The 21854-nt window shown below is 30.3% G+C and overlaps 1 protein-coding gene, 1 long non-coding RNA gene and 1 pseudogene across 3 annotated transcripts; all 3 read right to left on the bottom strand.

Annotated features, from left to right (window-relative positions):
- Window positions 1-3469: 3469 nt before the first annotated feature.
- LOC140665850 (uncharacterized) lies at window positions 3470-8973 on the bottom strand (annotated as a pseudogene).
- LOC140666074 (uncharacterized) lies at window positions 7298-8528 on the bottom strand. Of its 2 annotated transcripts, none has more exons than XR_012046700.1 (5): window positions 8489-8528; window positions 8137-8238; window positions 7910-8047; window positions 7608-7744; window positions 7298-7402 (listed from the first exon to the last, which is right to left on the bottom strand). It is a non-coding gene; the product is annotated as an uncharacterized lncRNA (long non-coding RNA). The 2 variants fall into 2 exon arrangements; XR_012046699.1 differs by having other exon boundaries at window positions 7608-7705.
- An 8726-nt stretch (window positions 8974-17699) lies between the features above and the next one.
- On the bottom strand, window positions 17700-20316 carry LOC140665849 (uncharacterized). The gene is made up of 3 exons (XM_072892427.1): window positions 19282-20316; window positions 19044-19151; window positions 17700-18002 (listed from the first exon to the last, which is right to left on the bottom strand). The coding sequence occupies exons 1-3, from the start codon at window positions 20314-20316 to the stop codon at window positions 17868-17870; spliced, it is 1278 nt and encodes a 425-aa protein (XP_072748528.1). The 3' UTR covers window positions 17700-17867.
- Between the last annotated feature and the right edge of the window lie 1538 nt (window positions 20317-21854).

The raw sequence follows: 21854 nt of genomic DNA, 5'->3' as shown, positions 1-21854 counted from the left end.
AAGAATTTCTTATTTATACTATTATTTTATTACATATTTTATTATTTGAAAAACAATATACTCAATAATAATAATAATATATATATATATATATATATATATATATATATATATGTAATTTTTTTTATTACAAATGTATAAAATTTACACCATTTTAGAAATTGTTGTAATACAAAAATAATGTTTGCTTATGTTTACAAACATAATAAAATTAACAGTAATATATATTAAAATTTTAGTTTTAATATCTTTCTTATATATTAAATTCTTATATATCTTATTATACATATATTTCAGGCTATTATAATTATATATTACATATAAGTAGAAAATAAAATTGTGCGATAAACCGAACTGAAATATTGCTATATTGCACACATGTAGAAAATAAAAATCTATGCCAAACCGAACTGAAATATTGCCATATTGCACATATGTAAAACAAAATTTTTTAAAAACTAAACCGAAAAATAAAGAAAAAATTAACAGTTATTAATATATTTCTAAACATTTCATTTCTTCTTTTCATGGCGTTTTATATTTTGATTAATTCGATCTCCAGCATGCTGTAGCCAGTTTTTACAGCTTGGATTGAATGACAAGAAATATTTGTTCCACTAATACTCATGATTACTTCTGAAAAAAAAAATATTTATAATTAATTTTGTAATAAAAAAAATTAAATTTTAAAATATTTATAAAATTATTAAAATTATAAATTCTTTAACAAATATTTATTATTTTCTAAAATAATATTCCGATTATATATTATACTTAAAAATTTTACTTTTAAAAATTATTAATTAAGAAATGTAAAAATATAAATGTTCCCAAAGGAAACTAAAACTTGATTGAAAGGAAATTAAAACTAAATTTTTGAACATTAAAAGTATAGAGTGAACAATTAATGAAAACAATTTAACTGAAAAAATTATATATCTCCATAATATAACATAGTAATTATTATAGATTAAAATATTTTGAAAAAATTGTAACAAAAATGTTATAACTTTTTTCTTATATTTTGTAAAATTACAGATAAACATTTTATTAGATTACACAAAGTACCCAAAAAGTGACATAAAGGTGTGTACATGTATAATGATGTCGGACGTTAGAATCTAAATTTAAAAATTAACTTTTTTTCTATAAATATAACACTTTTAATCAAGGAGATGTATGTGCGCGCGCGCGTGTGGGTATGTGTGCGTGAGTGTGTATTACGTTAATCGCACAATGCCAGGCAATAGATTTGTTCGCGTTGCTCGCACTTTTTGCACTTTAATTCTAGTGAGTTCTCTAGGAATGTAATAACTGTAGAAATTTATTTAGTTATTTGTACAAAGTAGCTCAAACGGCAAAGTGCATAATTGTCGATCATGGTACGTGAAATTATTAATGAAATATTACAAAATATTGAAGAAATAGCGGATATATCAGATGATGAAGAATTTTTACCTCCAATTCCAGCATATTTGGATGCTATACATGATGCTGGTATATAATATATATATATATATATGTTATATACAATAATATTTTGCTCAATAAACAAATTAAATATTTATTATTAATATGTATACTAATATTATAATAATTATTTGATAAAGAATAATTTCTATTCTGTTATATTTTAGATAATGAAATGTTACAATTAATCCAATTAGGATTAAGAGGTATACAACGTATTCACCATATCAAAGTAAATAATTACATAGAAAGTGTTGTTCGAAATTATATTAATAAGGACTTCATAATGTACTTTCGTTTATCACGTTCAGTTGCATATAATCTTATTGAGCGTTTTGCAGTAATTTTTACATCTTTGCAAGGTATATTTCATACACACACATTATTTATTATTTATTTTTGATAACTGTACATAATTTTTAATATAAGAAATTGATTACATACTTATTTAAAAAATTGTAAATTATAAAAATAGATATTTTAATTATTAAATGTAATTAGATTTTATTCTTTTATTATAAAATTTTACATGTATTTTTATTTATCCAATCTTCAACATTACAGAACATGCAGGATATGCGCCAATTTCAGCAGAAAAACATATTTTAACATGTTTATGGTTTCTTGGTCATGAAAGTGCAGGATATCGTGACGTCGCTGATCGGTTTGGAGTTACAATTAGTACATTGTATGTAATTTTAACAAGAGTTACAAACTTTTTAATGCAACTTGCTCCAAATATAATAAGATTTCCGAAAAAGAACAAACAATGACATATTTTCTACAAAAAAAGAGTTTCCTGGAGTTATTGGTATTACATTTATAATCTATTTTTCTTATATATGTAAATCATGTTATTTAGAATTTATTTATATACATAAAATTCAAAATTTATAGGTGCTGTGGATGGCACGCACGTCCGAATTGATAAACCAACACAAGATCACGATTCCTATATAAATAGGAAACAATATTTTTCTATACACATACAAGGTGTAGTAGATCACAAATTTAAATTTTAAGATGTGTTTATTGGATATCCCGGATCGGTACATGATGCAAGGGTTTTTCGAGAATCTAATTTGTACGAATGTCTTCAGGAAATATGTCCAAGTTAGTATTATATATGTTTACATTATTAATTTATTTATTATTTCATATTAAATATGTTTATATTAATAATTTATTTATTTCATATTAATAAACGAAAAAAATTATTTTAGGAAGTTCTTATATACTTGGAGATAGTGCATATTCTTGTTTGGAATATTTAATAGTTCCATATAGAGACAACGGACATCTATCACGAGCTCAAAGGCATTTTAATAGTAAATTAAGTTCGTGTCGTGTAGTAATTGAAAACGCATTTGGTTGTTTAAAACAAAGATTTAGACAACTGTATCATTTCAAACTTCGAAATATTGTACGTATGGTGCAAATGATACATGCTTGTTGCGTTTTACACAATTTGGCGAACATACACGATTTAGAATTGTTGGAACCTCCATGTGACGATGAATATCCAGATCCAGAAGCTAATATAATAAATATTAATAATGATGAAGTTATTCCTGGAAATGAACGTGGTCGCCTTTTACGAGACGAGTTGTGTCGCCAATTAATTACTCAATAATATAAAAAAAGTCATGAAATATATAATATATACGTTTTCAATTATTATATGACACGAACGCGTTTTCATACTACCATTTGCACGTGCAAAAGAAATACATAAATAAAAATTGTTTATAAGAAAACTTTATTATTATAAATTATTAACTTTATAATTATAAATTATGAATTAAACACTATTCTTCTCATTGTCAGTCCTTCGTGATAATAGATGCATTAATTAATATCCACGTAAGATATGTCATTGTAAATTTTTATCTTGCAATTTTATAAAATAGTTGAATTAATAATAAGATTGAATAATATGTATATTTATTGTTAAACACAATATTAAACATATTATTACAAAACAATATAAAACAGGACACGTAACTCGTATTTAATTTAATAATAGAATAATTTATTATTATTATAATTTTTAGAATAATTTATAACTAATTAATAATACATTAATATCTAAAACACTAATTAATTTGCAGTACTACTATTTTTTTAGTATAAACTATTATCGAAGATAGGAACATTTCAGAGAATTATTCCTGCATATAATGCGCTATAATCTCGCTCGATGGAATTATGATAGGGCGTAAGTAGATGTAATTACAGTGTTCAATGAAGATTAATTAAAGCTCAACTTCTGCATCCTTAAAAAAACTACTTAACGTTACAGAAATCATTATTTTGTTTACTTTTAACATTAAGAGCAATTTTTAAATACATATGTATTTAACGTAAAAATAAACTTAAACATTTAAAACAAAACAACATTAAATACTTTTACTATTCTTATCAAAATATTTGTACTATAAAGAACTTATTACGATTAGAAATAACAAAATTGTACTATGAAGAACAACTTATTACGATTAAAAATAAAAAGTTATATTAAAAATTGAATTTAAATAGCAATGAAAGCGTACAATTATAAACATTACATAGGAAACTTAAAAAACTTTTAAATATTACATAAAAAGAATTTGCAGAGAGCTTGTTTAAAAAAAAAATAAACAATTAAACATAAATCTTCAAACTCAATATACATATGTACTCAAAATGTTTTAATCATCACTGTAAGAAAATGTAGCAACATTTTTTGCAATTTCTCTAAGAATTTTATTTTTTTCATCTCTTTTAGCGTTTATTATAGCCCATTGTTTCTTTGAGGAGTTTACAAAATCTTCTTGAACTTTTCTAATATTTTTAAATTCTTCAAAAATCTGCATTTGTATGCTTTCATTGTGTTGCCTTTCATTGTCTCTTCTTTCAGAAATATATGTATCTAGAGCAGCATGACATTTACTTAGATATGCAGTAGTTGAATTTCGTCGTGTCTTATTTGTATAACTTTGTAGTTCATCTTTTTTTAAATTTTGTACATTTTCAATGGAAATTCCAATGTTTGATGTATCAGGATCATTTTAAAATTCTTCAGAGGCATCAATTACATTGTTAACTCTATATAAAATAAATTGTCATAAATAAATTTTATTTGTTCATTGTTTATACATATTATACTTACATACTTATACATACTTACATAGCATTATTTTCTTTATTAGAATTAGAATTTAGTTGTTCTCTAAGTACCAACCCGTTCCTTCCTGATAAAGCAAGTGGTTGTATGCTATGTTTTTCTCCTAGTAAGTCTGTTAATTCGCTATAATTAAAGAAAATTATTATTTTATTCAAATTTTAGTCAAATCTTAAATACATATATCACATTAAAAAATTGTATTTAAAAATACTTACGCTTCATATTTACAAGTTTTTGCTCTGCCTGTCATTTTATTATTGCTAATCATGTTTTTTGAACGAACGTTCTAATGATTTTATTTTATTTTCAACTTGTAATAGAGTTACGGAGTAACCACTATGTCCCATAGTCTCTGCAATTTGTTTATACAGTAGTTTTTATTTTCCTTGTACTGACTAGATCTTTCTTCGATTTATATATATCTAACAATAATTTTGTTGATGTATCCTTCCACAAAAATTGTGAACTTGTTTGTAATACAGTTCCATTTTCATCATTTTGATCATTTTCATTATTTTGATTATTTTGATCATTTTGTGGTCTGCTCTCAAATATTTCTCTCATCCTTGATTGTGGAAGATTTATACAAACTTGCGTTTCATCATCAACAATTAAATTTAGAGTACCAGAACAAAAATCAATGTCATTTTTGGGAATTTTAAACTGTCTTCCATCTGTGAATAAAAGAGATTAAAAGATAATTTGAATTTATTATATAATTATATTATATTAAATGAGCAATAACACCTTTAATATAAAAATGTCAAAAATTAAATCTTATCAAAGATAAAAAAAATTCTTAAAAAAATTTACTTATTTTTTTATACCTTTAAGCATGCATATCGCATATCCATCTATATCAAATTTAATATTTCCCAAGGCATCCAATATTAAGAAACCACGTCCGAAATTTGTCATTTTGTATAGTTTTTCTCTAAAAAGTATTTAAAAAAACTATTTACTTGTATATTCTAATCTCAATTAAACATTAAGAGGTTATGTATTATTTTATATTTACCTCCTTTTTAGTCTTCGGCCATTATTGCACGTTTTACTCTTCCTCATACACTTAGTGCAAAAGTTCAAAAAGTACAAGCAACGCGAATAAACCTAATAGGAATTGGAACAAGAAATAACGTAAGAAAGAAAGAGAGAGATCTTTTCTCTTTTTCTCTCTTTTCTACCGTTAATTTCTGTTTTTGTTCCTATTGCCTAGCATTGTGCGATAGGCCTAATTCTGACATATTTAAAAGTTTGAGAAAATAAGAACATACCGATAATTACGTTAACTAATTTCATGCATCTGATTTCTATTGTATTTTTTTGTCCCGTCCAGGAGAGTTTGTAGGCTAAATGATCTGTTAAGGTGAGTTTCAATGCATTTCTCACGTGATGTTCCGCATCTTTTCCGCCTACAGCTTTAATTAATTTTTTCTATAAAAGTATTAAATTTAACTGTTATATATATTTGTTTACTTTAATTAATTTGAATTGATAAAGAGTACTTACATATTGTAATAAAGCTAGAATCTTGCATTATTAATGTATTAAATTCCTCTAATGCTTCTGGTGTTTCAATTGGTAAATTTAAATTTAATGTATTATTTTCTTGTAATAAATTTGGGTTTAGATCTAACAACATTTGTTGGATTGTAACCAACAATCATATTATTTTTTTAATGTCATTCCGACAATCTTCTATTAAGAAAAATAATATATATGTACCCATGTAGCACATGTTCGTTTTATAAACGTTTTCTAAACGTATCCAATATTTTTTAACCGTCAAGCACCAATAAGAAACGTTTCAACAGAAACATTTTTAAAATCATGGTTTAAGAAACGTATATTTTACGTTTCTATAAATAGAACAAAAATTAATGTTTTAATTCAAAATTATATATATACACATTATTAAGACTGTACTTATTAAGACGATCCCCAGATAGCACAGAAAACTAAAAGATGTCTAAAAGATGTCTTCTAAAAGTCATAGTTACGTTAAGTCGACGAAAAGATGACTTTTTGATCATCTTTTCGACAAGACAAAAAAGATCTATTTTATAATATACTAATATAATATAATTTTATAATATTTTATAATATTTTATAATATAGTGTTCTTTTGTTTGCCGCTACGTGGCGTGTTCAGACTTAACTCGTATTCAAGTTTTCATAACATGCATATAAAACCTAAAAAAACAGGTACTAAAAGTATAATTTAAATTATTTTTTTTTTGTCAGTTTGACTTCTGATGTAATCTCGAGAAGAGATTCAGAACATGAAAATAGATGGATTATATCCATATTTGCATTATTTTATTGAATCTGTGGATAAACAAATTTTTTACAAATAAAGGAAAAAAATCGTATTTTGACAGTTTCTTAAACGTTTTTTTTTTGTTAGAAAATGACGTTTCCCTTAACGTTTTTTAAGTGGACATTTTAACCAATTAGAAACGTTTTTAAAAGCCGGTTTTAAAACGTTTCGCAGAAACATTTGTGAAACGTTTTTGAAACGAATATGTGCTACTTGGGTACATATGTATATTAATTTATTAATTATTGTAATGCATATATATTAATCATATAAATATATTTAATTAAAAATTAATTGAAATATGAATTATTAAAAATTTAGCCTGATACACTTACCGCAACATGACTCATGAGACTCCTTTTTTTTTTTTTCTTTCATGTTTTTCACAACTCTGTTGTGAATTTCTTGTTGATTGGTTTTTATTTCTCATGCAGGTAATGATGGATCTGTTAAAAGAAAAAATAGAATTATAATAAAACAATATATAAATATTGTAAAAAACCTTTTATATATATGAAATTAAAAAAAAGAAAAATTTTTAGAAAATAAAATAGAAAAAAATGTTTTTTAAATTACATAATAAAATTATTAAAATATTATGACAAAGCCTGTTATATCCATATAAAATAATAATACTGTTTCATAACTCACTTATTAGGTCTGTCATTTCCATAACATTTAAATTTAATTCCATTGCTTCATCAAAATCTAATTTATTAGCCAAAATGTTCATTGGTCTTGTGATTAAACTGTCATCATTTGTAACAATTAAAAATAAATGTTTTTTGCTATTTATTTATTACAAAATAAAATTAATTAAGTTTAGTTATTTTTAATAAATGTAGTAAACATAATTTAGATTTTTATGCAAATTAAAAAAATTTATTATTTTATAAAAGATAATAAAATATTACACAGTTAGTGAAAATTACAACATTATATTTTGTTAATACCTTCTTTAATGATTTCATCACGATTTTCTTCTGATACAATGCTGGTTTCCAAACGTGTCACATTATTTACAGAGCCTTCCTTATTTTTATTTATTGTTGGTGACAGAATTTTACAATTCATAGGAGGATTTGGAATACCTATTTTATGTTTCATATTAATTAAAATTAATATTAATATTTTAGAACATTTTAAAAAAAAATATATATGCATATACATAGATACCTACATATATCTGTTACTTGCACTTTAGACGATACTGATGTGTTCTTTTTATAGGATATTTTCTTATCTGATAAATTTTTATCTGTTTTTTTCTTAACGATATTACCTATTTAAAAAAAATACATATAAATTTTACTCAATATACATATAATATGTAGTATGTTACGTGTAATATTTTGAATAAAATTTTTCTCTGACAATGAGAGTACGTTTTGGAACACAACCAAAATATATATAATAAAAAAATAAATAACAAATATTTTTTAAATATTTATGTATTTTGTTATATTTTTTTGCAAAATATATATAACAATATATAATAATATATTTTTATAATAAAAAAATTTTATGTTTACCTGAATCTGTATTTTCATCTTCGGATGAACCAGAAGAACAGAATCGAGATGGTTTTATTATCTTTTTTTATGAGGATGCATTATGTATTTTATCTATTACGTTAGATAACGTTTCTTCATCATTAATAGATATATTTGTTGCTTGAATTTCAACATCTCTGGCTTGTTTATACGTACCTAGAAAAATGAGAAATGAGATGAATAAAATATATATGTATATGCAATTAATATACTTTATATATGTATATGCAATACATATATTATAGATAGTATATATCATAATATTTACCAAAAGGTCCTAAATATTTTTTATAGTGAATAACGTCCCAATCTTTCTTAGGCAGTGTTTTTTTTTTATTCGATGCTAGGATTCTTCTCTTTTGGTGGCCACTTGAATTCTGAAGAGTCTAACATTAAGACCTCTAACCTAACCATGAAGCTGGTATTGTTGCAGACCATTCCTCCCATAGTACGACGAAATACATTTCTATAAATTTAATACATTTAAACACACTCTATTCTTTACAAAATATATATATAATATTTATATCCAGAATATTCAGAATATATTTTAGAAATAGTCAACAGCTTTATGTTGTATCAAACCCTAGATAGAAATAATTTGTAAATAAGCTGTCTTATAAACATATATATTTTTTTACAATATTTTAATTGTTAAATGAAAACATGCAAAAATCTTACGTTATGTTAAACTCAATTAAAAATTGAATATATAATGTTTAGTTTGATTTAAAACTACAGAAGCATTATAAAAATATTTTATATCGTTTACACACAAATATCACATATTAGACAATTTTTTATAAATTTTATCTGCAACTTAGAATTTTATATATTATGCAAAATATATGTGGAACATATAACCTAGAAAATTACACATAAGATGGACATTTGGCGACAGGAATGCTTTCACACGAATTTACGTATATAGTACCCACTCGGCATGTAATATTTCTGAAATATTGCTGTCATTGTTTCAGTATTTCGGCAATGTTACATGCCGAGTGGGTATATATATATCGGCACATTTATATATTTTGCATATATGAAAAATGCTTCTATATGTTATTCTGTTACATGCATAAATTCACTGTGTTAGATATTCATTCTGACAACAAGCAGTGTATGTATACATACATGATGTTGTTCGCCAATATATAAATATAGTGATTATTAAATAATACAGATTTTGTGACTATATGAATGTTTACCTTTTATTATTTTTGCTTAAATAACACAAGGCAAAAACTGATTTTAGCAATGTGGACTTGGACCACGTGGACACTTAAATGCAAGTGACTAATACCTGTATTCATAATCCTTCCTTGAGGAATAAGGATTCCTTCCCATGTAGCACATGTTCGTTTTATAAACGTTTTCTAAACGTATCCAATATTTTTTAACCGTCAAGCACCAATAAGAAACGTTTCAACAGAAACATTTTTAAAATCATGGTTTAAGAAACGTATATTTTACGTTTCTATAAATAGAACAAAAATTAATGTTTTAATTCAAAATTATATATATACACATTATTAAGACTGTACTTATTAAGACGATCCCCAGATAGCACAGAAAACTAAAAGATGTCTAAAAGATGTCTTCTAAAAGTCATAATTACGTTAAGTCGATGAAAAGATGACTTTTTGATCATCTTTTCGACAAGACAAAAAAGATCTATTTTATAATATACTAATATAATATAATTTTTAATATTTTATAATATTTTATAATATAGTGTTCTTTTGTTTGCCGCTACGTGGCGTGTTCAGACTTAACTCGTATTCAAGTTTTCATAACATGTATATAAAACCTAAAAAAAGGGGTACTAAAAGTATAATTTAAATTATGTCTTTTTTGTCAGTTTGACTTCTGATGTAACCTCGAGAAGAGATTCAGAACATGAAAATAGATGGATTATATCCATATTTGCATTATTTTATTGAATCTGTGGATAAACAAATTTTTTACAAATAAAGGAAAAAAATCGTATTTTGACAGTTTCTTAAACGTTTTTTTTTGTTAGAAAATGACGTTTCCCTTAACGTTTTTTAAGTGGACATTTTAACCAATCAGAAACGTTTTTAAAAGCCGGTTTTAAAACGTTTCGCAGAAACATTTGTGAAACGTTTTTGAAACGAATATGTGCTACTTGGGTTATTTCTCATTCGACGTTTCATAAACCTTCCTTGACCAAACAAGGAACTTTATTAGCTCCCTTATTTCAAGGAAAGTCACGAGCTTCCTTAAGGAGGAGATTTTAACCTTTTTTAGCGGATGATGCGCAAACATAACCTTTTCAAGTTAGCTGTCACATTTCAATTTGTTATTATTTGTGATGTTACGCATTCACATTAAAAGTGCATGATGGACAACGAATTTTTTAATGATTCTGACGAAGGATTTGAAGATGAAAATGTAGAGGATATATTTCCATTAAATTGATAACAAACATAGAATTTTATATTAATTATCAAGAATAACATTTATTTATAAGAACACTGATAGTTATTTAGTCACTTATAAAAATAATTAAATATTTTACATAACTTTGTATAAACTGAAATACATATAAACATATAGAAATATATAATAAAAACATAACTTGTATCTATAGCATATTATTAACAAAAGTCATTTTATCATATTTATAGATATATTATTTACATGTATTACTCTTGAGCGCTTCTTCCTCCTTCAAAAGTTTTACAAGAACAATCTGCTCCTCTGTTTCAGCAATCTTTATTTTTTTACGATGAAGCTCGCGCTGTTGCTCAATTGCTTCGCGTATTTTTATTAATCGTAACTCTTTCGTCACGGATATTCTGAAAATCGAAATTATTTTATTATTAGTATTTCATTATCATTAATTTATTGCAATAAAGATTATTACTTTTTTCTACTTTAATTTTAAAAAATGACAATAAAATCTTATTCATATTAATAATAATAATAATTATTTATGTGGGATAATATTTTCTTGCTATCTATTAAATAGTTAAACTATCCCGAAAGAAAAGGGACACTAATCAAACGGAAAATTAAATCACCTCAAAAAGAAACCTCGCGATAAAACTGCACACACACTAATGTCTTAATGTCTTCTCCTGATGTGTCATAATATTTTTTTTTTTTGCTATTCAATTGTCGCGGACTTATGTCGCGCTCTCATGTATGCATACGCGCGTCGCGCATTTCGCTGCCAATCATGCATCAATCATACGTACACACCAATCACGCGTACATAAAACAAATGCATCTTCTCTTTCTCTCACACACACACACTCTCTCTCACACTCGGCCATTCTGACCGGACACTCGCCCCGAATGTCTGCTGCCTTTATCTTCTTCTTCACTCTGGTATAGGTCTTCGCCGTCATCGCTTGTCCAAGGCTTCATGGAATCAGCGGCAGATGAGGTCTGCTTGGGTCCTTCGCCTTCTCCTATCCGGCGCACCACGTAGCGATCATTGCGCAGGACTTTGATAATCTCATATGGTCCATAAAATTTATGAGTGAACTTAGAACCAGGTCCTAGTTGCGTACGACGAATGGCAACGATATCGTTTTCACGATATTGGAAGGCTTTCTTTCTGCCTTTATTGAAATTACGCTTGTTTTCTAATTGGGTTCGTTGGATGTTCTCTTTTGCTTGACGACGCAGTTCTTCTCGCTCATTGTCAAACGTGGTGATTAGCTCGTCGTTCAAGAGCTCTTTGATTTGTGGGTCATCTGATAATCGTGCGTCTACTCCAAATATCAACCAAAAAGGTGTTGCTCCAGTGCTTCGATGCGGTGAAGTGTCGAGACATCTTTGTGCAACATCCAAATGTCGGTACCATTCGTTCGGGTTGGGCGCTGAAAGCTTTGTCAATAGCGGTATTAGAGTACGATTTACCCTTTCTACCTGACCATTGGCTCTGGGTATCCCCGTAGTCGTTAAAGTGTGTTCGATGCCCTTCTCGCGGCAGTAAGTCTCGAACTCCTTGGAAGTAAACGCCGTACCTCTGTCGGAGATGATTCTTCGAGGATTGGTAAAGATATAGGACTGCTTTCGTAGCCGGTCAATAACTTCCGCTGACGTCGTCGATTTTGTTCCATACAGCCAAACAAATTTGCTGAAAGCATCTATTAAAACAAGAATATGCGCGTAAGACTTTTTGGTAGATGGCAACGGACTCAGGTGATCAATGTGGAAAGTATCAAAGGGTACGCTGCCTTTCTCGAGAGGATTAAGAAAACCTTCTTGTTTTCCTTGTCGTCGCTCGGCCAGGATACACGGAATGCAGTTCTGAATCACCTTTTCCACTTTTGATCTTAAACCAGGTATCCAGTAGTCGTTTTGGATGAGTGTCTCCGTTTTGTTCGTTGCGAAATGGCCTCGTTCATGCATCTTTCGTATTAGCTGCAATTGCATTGACCTAGGAATCACAACACGTACCTCGTCGCCGACATCTTTATATAGTAAACCGCGTTGCATAGTGTAACCCTTGAGTCGTCCTTCTCTCGCTTTCTCGATCTTTTCTTTTAGGTCGTCGTCGTCTTTTTGTGCATTCCTGAGCCGCGTCGTTAGACTTTCTGAACTCTCGTTGATCGTCAAACAGACAGGAAGCGGATTTCGACTTAAAGCATCGACGTGTCTCATGCTTTGTCCTGATCGGTGCTCTATGGAATATTGGAATTCCTCTAATAACAGCGCCCACCGCGCTACTCGAACGCAAAGGTCCTTTTTGCCCATCGTCATAGTAAAAGCCTTACAGTCAGTCACAATCTTGAAACGTATACCCAATAGGTATACTCGAAATCGCCGAAGAGCTCTGATGATAGCCAATACCTCGAGCTCGTAGCTTGAATATTTCTCCTCCGCCGGTGTGGTTTTACCACTCGCGAAATATACCGGATGTAGAAATCCATCGTCTTCGTCGCGTTGCAAAAGAATGGCTCCGTAGCCGTACTTTGATGCGTCAGTGTGGAGTTCCGTCTCAGCTTCCATTCGGTATAGATTAAGCACAGGTCGGCAACTAAGATGTGTCTTCAGAGACTCAAACGCCTCTCTTTCATCAGTATCAAAACTGAATTTGGCGTCGGCTCGTAAAAGGTTTGAAAAAGGTCGTGCGATTCTCGAATAGTTGGCAATAAATTTTCTGAAATAGCCCGTCCCAGGAAAGCTTGCACTTGTCGAATATTCATTGGTTCAGCAAAACGTTTGACTGCCTCAATTTTTCGTTCTGACGGCTGAACAGTACCATTTTCAATGATGTGACCCAGGAACTCAACGCGTCTCTTCAGAAAACAGCACTTCTTCCAGTTGATGTTCAGACCAGCCTTGCTTGCTATCTCAAATATTATGCTTAGCCTTTTCAATCCATCTTCATGGTTGTTAGAGAGGACAATGAGATCATCCATATAGGTTAAAACTATTCCGTCTCGAATGGCGTTTCGAAAAATTGCGTTCACGTACCGTTGGAAAACTGACGGTGAGTTGCACAGACCAAAAGGAACGCGCAAAAATTCGAACTGTCCGTCGGGGATAATAAATGCTGTATACTTTATACTTGCGGGTTCAACTGGTACGTGGAAGAAACCATTTTTTAGATCAAGGGTACTGAAGATCTTCGCGCCCTGCAGCCGGTCCAGCTGGTCTTCAATTAGTGGCAACGGGTATCGATCTTGGGCAATCTTCTTGTTGAGGAGTCGGTAATCCACACATAATCGATGCGTTCCATCCTTCTTTTTAACGAGCACTACAGGGCTGGCGTATTCAGATGTTGAGGGTCGGACGATGCCTTGATTTTGCCACTCCGCGATCTAAGTGTTCACGATGTCTCTCTCGGCAGGCGCAAGACGCCTTGCTTTTTGATACACCGCTGTATCATCTTTTAATACGAGTCTCATGGTTATGGTCGTCTCTGTCGTCTTATTAGGTTTGTAATTTTCGATCCACGCCGCAATTCGCTCCTTCATATCTTTGTCTTCGATGTGAGAAAGATCAACCTTTTCGACATCATTTTCATCAAGCACATTAATCTGTAGAATCTCGGGTAAGTCCTCGTCGTCGGAGTCAATGTAAATCATACCCTTCCTTGCGTGAAAGTTCCTCGACCCTAGAAAATCGGCTCCAATTAATAATCTTTGGCGAGATACAGCATCTGCAACAACACGTATAAGAATTGAGAAATAATGTCCGTCTATTGTAATCTTCGTCTGAAATTCTCCCATGGCTGTGTGGGCGGGTGAGCCCATTCCTGTGAATCGCACTTCGGTCGGCTGAAGGGGAGGGGAACCTATTTTTGTGTATTCATCTTTGCACATTAGGGTCAGATCGCTTCCGGTGTCAATAAGCGCTTCGATGTTCTTGTCCAAAATCGTCACTGTTTTCGAATACTTCTTGTGCGGGATGTACGCTGCTGCGCAGACTTCCTTTATTGTCTCGTTTTTCTTTGGGCATTTCGGCGCGATGTGTCCATATTCGCCACAATTGAAACATTTCGGTCCCAATCCCTTCGAGGGACATTCCGCGCTCACGTGACCTGACAATCCGCAGTTGAAGCAGCTTTTACGATTTGTCTTCTTTCCATCGTTGACAGACTCATCCTTTTCGGCCTCCGCGCGCTTTCCACCACGCATAGACTTCGTTGACATGACACTTCGTTTTTCTTGCTGTGTTGAACTCGCCGTCGGTTGCTCCCGTAATGTTATCTTGTCGAACGCATCAATTAGTGATTCTTTAGTCGTGAAGCACTGTATACGCGCCTGATTGCATAACGCTCGGTCGGGAATTCCCTCGATTAGATAATCTAACATATCGTCTTTGTCAATCGGTACGCGATTACCCATTATAACTTTATCGTGCGCATACTCTCGAAATGTTTCGCCCCTCTTCCATACTCGGGTCTCGAATCTTTTTCGTAAATCAATCTTGTTCTGTTTTGGGCGGTACATTCGTCTTAACTCGTCCATGAGTTCATCGAAAGTCATCGATAAGTGTTCTGCTCTTGAATGCAGCCACTCAAATGCTTTTTTCTTGAGCTTCATTCCGATCAACGTCTTCGCGGCATCGTCTGCTAGTTCGTATGTGGTCTTCATAAAACTCACTTGTTTTTGCCACACGTCGAAATTGTCGGGCGTACCGTCGAATTCGCTTACCAATTCGGCGATTGTTTTTATGTTCATACTTGATAATGGACGCGACATCATCGCCGCCTCGCCTCTTTGCTCTTCGCGTGTTTCCCGCACTCGCGACCCCCTCTCTGTCATCACTGCACATTCATTTTGTCGCAGTATTGCGATCTCGCGTCGAGCGATTTCGAGTTCGCGTTGCATCAACTCTCTTTCGCGTCTACCGAACTCGACTTCGCGTTCCCGTCTAAGAAGTTCGAGCTCTCTTTCGCGGTCGGCTAGCTCTTTCTCACGCGCACTGGGTTGAACGTCTTGCTCACATCTAACGTCTTCGGCATCTCTCACGCTGTCGTAAAACTCTTCTCCACCGCTGCCGGCTTCTCACTCTTCATTTTCGTCGTGGCTCTCTATCCACCTGCCTGTCGGATCGTTTACCATCAATCGATTAATAAGATCGGCCTTCGTGCCGCCGATGGCTAATCCATGTGCTTTGGCTTTACTTCGTAGCTCGCTCAATGTAAAATCGGTCACCTCCGGCATGTTGAAATTTTGATCGTCTCGACTCTCTATAATTCGTCGTTATTTTCACGTCGATGGTTAACGTACTTCTCGTTTTATATATTGCACAATGCCCCGTCTAAGCGTTGTCCAACACCGTCGTTTTTGTCGAAAAGCATAATGTCTTCGTCGTCTTTTGTCACAATGCACGAGGCCCGTTTGACTCGCGATCCCAGGTGAGCCCCCAAATGTGGGATAATATTTTCTTGCTATCTATTAAATAGTTAAACTATCCCGAAAGAAAAGGGACACTAATCAAACGGAAAATTAAATCACCTCAAAAAGAAACCTCGCGATAAAACTGCACACACACTAATGTCTTAATGTCTTCTCCTGATGTGTCATAATATTTTTTTTTTTGCTATTCAATTGTCGCGGACTTATGTCGCGCTCTCATGTATGCATACGTGCGTCGCGCATTTCGCTGCCAATCATGCATCAATCATACGTACACACCAATCACGCGTACATAAAACAAATGCATCTTCTCTTTCTCTCACACACACACACTCTCTCTCACATTTATATAATCTGTTAAAAAATTAATATAACCTAATTCATAAAATTTACCTCTATGTTTTTAATATTTAAAGTAGCTTTTTTTCCTTTTAATGCGTTAATATTTAATGCGTGACTTTTTTTCTGATGCATTGTTTATGCTTGATGTGGTCCTTTTTTCTACTGATGTGCTATTCCTTGAAGCAGCTATTTTTTCTTTTGGTGTGCTAAATGATGTAGATAAAATATTTTGATGGATATAATCTTCATGACAGATATCATCAATGTTCTCATTTTCTTTCTCATTTTCATCTTCGATGACTATTCTTTCAGACGCACAATCCATCTTTACATTATCTGAAAAGCAAAAAATAAAGAATAAATTATTATTACCATATATGTATAATAATAGAATAATAAAAAAATAAGAATTATATGTAGTGCTTATACATTCTTTCTCAAATACTGCTGTGCTGTCGAATGGGCAATCAATTTCGACATCTAAATTTGCATTTGTTGCATCCATGAATGCCATCACTGGATCATTCGGTTGTACTGATGCAGGACCTCCACCTGTCATAAGCCGTTCGTGCCGCATTGTCGTATTTAATTTTCGTTTTCTAAAATAATTAATTAATAATATAATTATTATTAAAATATTATATAACAAGCCAAGTATATAAAAGTGTATATAGGAAGAAGAATATGTGTGCACTTAAAATAATTATATAACCTCATCATTAATAAAATTATTAGTAAAATCATTATTTTTACCTTTGTTTCATATTATCCCAGCATTTTTTCAACTGTTTGCTAGAGCGAGGCGTACATCCTTCGCTAGCAAATTTTTTTGTGATTCTTTCCCATGCATCCACCTTATCTTTTAGATCTGAAGCACCTGTCTTTTTATTTTCGATAGCTTTTTTTTCTGAAACAAGCTGCGCCAACAGCATTCTCTCCCGTTCCGTATAATGAACATTTTCATTATTATATTTGCAATGCGATCACAACTTGCACAAAAAATAATAAATAAATATACTTTTAACTTAACTTATTTGTAACTCAATCACTTGAAAGTTTATATGTGAAATTAGTTGCAGGCGCGTAAAACAATGTTGTCTCTAGTAAATCCCTAAAAATCCCTAAAATATTCTTTCCTTTTGGAAGGAAGACTCGAGATTCATCTATGAAATAAGACAGCCTTGGAGATTCAAAGAATTCTTCATTAAGGTTTCCTCCACCCTTGAGATAAGGACTATGAAAACTGAACGGACTGAACACATACTCCCATACATCATATATACCGTGATTGTGAATGGCTGAAATGAAAACATTAATTAAGAAGAAAGTAGCGCGCATATTTAATATAAAATTTTGTTATTAATCAATTTTCCTTTTAAATAAATAATAGAAATTAAAAATAGTAATAAAATAGTGTCGTTTTTTTATTAAAACAAAATAAATAAATAAATTTATATGAGTAACAAAACAAAATTAATATATAAGTAATTTTTATTATGCATATTATATATGTATTTAACGGCGGGAGGGAGGGAGAGAGGGAAAGAGAGAATTTTATATAATTTTATGTGCATGAATGAATTATAGAAAAAAAATAAAAAGATTCTCGATAAGGAGTACAAAATACTTTATTATTTATTTCATCAATTGGACAAGTTTTTAATTCAGACCATTTATTTCCAACGGTAATGTTAAATAATTTAGAATCTACTGGATAATTAGGAAGACTATTTGGATTTATATTCGTCCTTGCATAATGGATTTTTTATTATATTTATAAATATTTTCAATATGAAAAATATCAGTATTTTTTAAACAACAAAAACTATCGGACTCTTTTTTTACTGAAAGTTTGAATGTTTTATATAAAATAGAATCATATACTTTTTGTATTATTTGACTTTATAGAATTATATTGTATCAGTTGAGGTTTTGAAAAGTTATGTTCATAATATGTTTTTTTATATTTAGCACGTTCCACTATTCTATTATGTAATTGATCTATTATGTAATTGTTCTAGAGGCTTTTCTGCTTTCTTCAATTGTCTTTTAATTTGATATAAAAAACTTTCAAAAGGAAAACTACTAAATGAATCTAAATGTCCGAATTTTACAACATCATTAGGTAAGTGTATTAAATTGTGAACATTTGAAACAATAAAATCTTTTCCATATAATACTTTAGAAGTTTCAACAAAATAAATTAACAAATTTTTAGCATATTCATTGTTGTTAATACAATCATTTTCATGGCATAATATTCTAATTGCACAATGTAGAAAATTAAAATGTAATAAATAATTTTGTGGTAAATAATTTTGCAAAATAACTGGTCTTACATATAACAGAAATAATCTTAATTCCGTTGCTTTCCAACGTTCCAATTCTGCTACGTGTCTTCCATGCAAAATCACTTGGTACCCATGGAGAAATATTACATAAGGATTCTGAAATTTCATGAATAATTTTAAAATTAAATTTAATTGCTTTGTTTTTTCCATACATAAAAGTTTGAAGCATTCTTTTAACAACTCCAAGACAAATTAAATGCATATAATCTAATGGAAATTGACTTACCATTCCCAAATTTGCTCTTTCAAAAATTGATCTTCCAGTATGATGTTCTTCATTTTCTTGATTAACAAAATTTTCATCTGTCCTCAAATTTGCACTCATTTCAAGAAAAATCATTCGATGATTATGTAGATCACCTTCTTGCATGCACTTTGAACAACCAAAATATCCATTAAATGCTTTAGTACACTTCACAAATGAACGAGCTGGAGAATCACAAATTACACATCGAATTTTAACTGTAAAATATTTTCCATTAAATTTAAGTCCTTTTTCTTGTAAAGAAATGTACTCTTTAATGAAATCTTTTAGAAAATCATTGGGACAATCAGGTTTACTGTAGCCATGGTACGTTCCAATAACAAATGGTTCACAAATTCTAAGATATATTTCTCCTAATATTGGATAAAATTGGCTTTTCGAACTTTTCGTTAAAAGTAAACCATCAATATTTATGTTTATTTCTAAATTCTTAGGTACTATATTCAAGCGTACAGTTTTTAAAATATCTATTAAAGCATTTTCTAATCCATAATGAAAATATTTCCCACGAGGAACTTCACGAGTAACAGTGTGTTTAGGCGTATTGAGCAATGTTCTGGAATCAAGTGGAAGATCTTCTAACTCCTTCACATTTTTAATATTTTTCAATATTTTTAATAATACTCCAATAGCTCGATGAGTAATATTGTAATCACATATCCATTGGTTTAATTGTTCTTTAACGTTAAAATCATTTTTATTTACACTTATTCTATCGTCATCTATTATATCATTTAACTCATCATCATCATTAATATTTTCAATGTAATAGTTTTCTTCATCATTACTACTATTAGTGTCAGTACTGAAATTAACATTTTCATCAAAAATTTCATTATCTGAAAATAAATGCACTATTTCACTTGAACACATTACTTTATTGTCACCTGCTTCATCTTCTACAATATCACTTTGTAAACACTTATTGCAAGCTTTAAGAAGCCTTCTATTTTTTTGACTCGTAGATAAATTTTTTAAATTTTTGCGTAATGACATTTTTTATTATTTGAAAATATTAAAAAATATTAATATTTAAAAACTACAAAAATTAATTAAAAATTAATTTTAAAAATATAAATCTCAATAAAAAGAAAATGCTAATAAAATATATGAGAGGTTATACATATATATATATATATATACCTCTCGTTTATGATTTATTTTTAAGGCTCCTGAGTAGTCATCGCGGCCATATTGAAATTGTGACGTCACAAGCGAGAAATAGCGAAAAATGACACCCTAATTTATGTTGCGACTGACATGTAAATAAAAACATATTTCAACAAAATAATACTACCAATCTCTTCAGCACACTTGTAAAAATGGACGGCTGGTAATCCTTTCTCCTGACAATTGATAAATAACTGTAAATTGAGTCCGAAATGAACTCTTGAAATGCGGAAAAACACGCGATTTGACAGCTGTCGAAAGGAGAGGAAAAAAAAATGTTACTTTACACAGTTTATTCCTTATACAGCTTGGCAGCCGTCCATTTTCACAAGTTTCATAAATACGTTGCACATCACAACACTAGCAAAAAGCAAATAATTACGACGTAGATCGCAACATAAATTGGGTTGTCATTTCTCGCTTCTGACATATTTCTCAAAAGAGAGAAAGAGACAGAACTATATGTCGCCACTGTCGACATCGAAGTTCTGCGGCGAGAACTCAAGAGCCTTAATGTGTATTTTATTTTTAGACTTTCAATACTTAACTTTTATATAGCGTACTCCTTTTTTCTCTTCTATTTTTGCCAACTATATACTTTGACTCCCACAATTTCGATCTTTTCTCTAAAATAATATGCGTAACGCCGCTAAAAGTATATATTCTTCTTTTTCTTAGGCTATCCCTATGTAAATTAGAGGTTATATTTTATTTATACGCACACACGTTTTTTGAACATCTTGCGAAAAGACAATTTAATAATATCATTTTCAAGAAAAATTAATGAAGTCTTCAAAAAATCCTCTTAGAGAGCTCTTCCTTTCAAGACTCTAGAGACATCTTTAAACAGAATCATAAAAAGCTCTTTTGAAAGACATCTTACAGAAAGATAACTCATTGATATCTTTTAAAAAAAAATTAAAGAGTTCTTCAAAAAGTCCTCTTCAAGAGCTCATCCTCTCAAAAATGCTCACTGGGATTATACCCCCACTCTAAAATTTTTGTCGTAGGATTAGAGATTTAAGGGGAAGATTCCGAACCGAAAATGTCGTAGAATAAGAGGTCCGACTGTATATGAAATACACATAAAAGTTCTCATAATGTACATTTCATATATTTACTAATGGTACTCATAATGTACGTTTCGTAAAATTACAGAGATGGTACTTATAATATACGGAACTCAGTTAAAAAATTATGAGGTCCGGTCTACATAATATACGTTGCGTATAAATTATTATGTGGACCGTCCTCATAATGACGTTTGGTCTATATAATATACAGTTGTTCAATGAAAATGTCCTCACAATATACATGTATATATGTGTGTCAGTTTATTGGTACACTTCCCAAGTAGCACGTAT

The sequence above is a fragment of the Anoplolepis gracilipes genome, chromosome 5 (assembly GCF_047496725.1).
Source record: "Anoplolepis gracilipes chromosome 5, ASM4749672v1, whole genome shotgun sequence".
NCBI lineage: Eukaryota > Metazoa > Arthropoda > Insecta > Hymenoptera > Formicidae > Anoplolepis > Anoplolepis gracilipes.
Note: the sequence above shows the minus strand (reverse complement) of the source record. Positions and strands in the feature narration are given on the sequence as shown.

Coding starts and splice junctions, on each gene's coding strand:
- LOC140665849 (XM_072892427.1), bottom strand. CDS start 20,316: ATGTCATTACGCAAAAATTTAAAAAATTTATCTACGAGTCAAAAAAAT. Junction 19,152..19,281: donor AAAGAGCAAATTTGGGAATG/GTAAGTCAATTT, acceptor ATGAAATTTCAG/AATCCTTATGTAATATTTCT. Junction 18,003..19,043: donor TAAGATTATTTCTGTTATAT/GTAAGACCAGTT, acceptor TTTTCATTTCAG/CCATTCACAATCACGGTATA.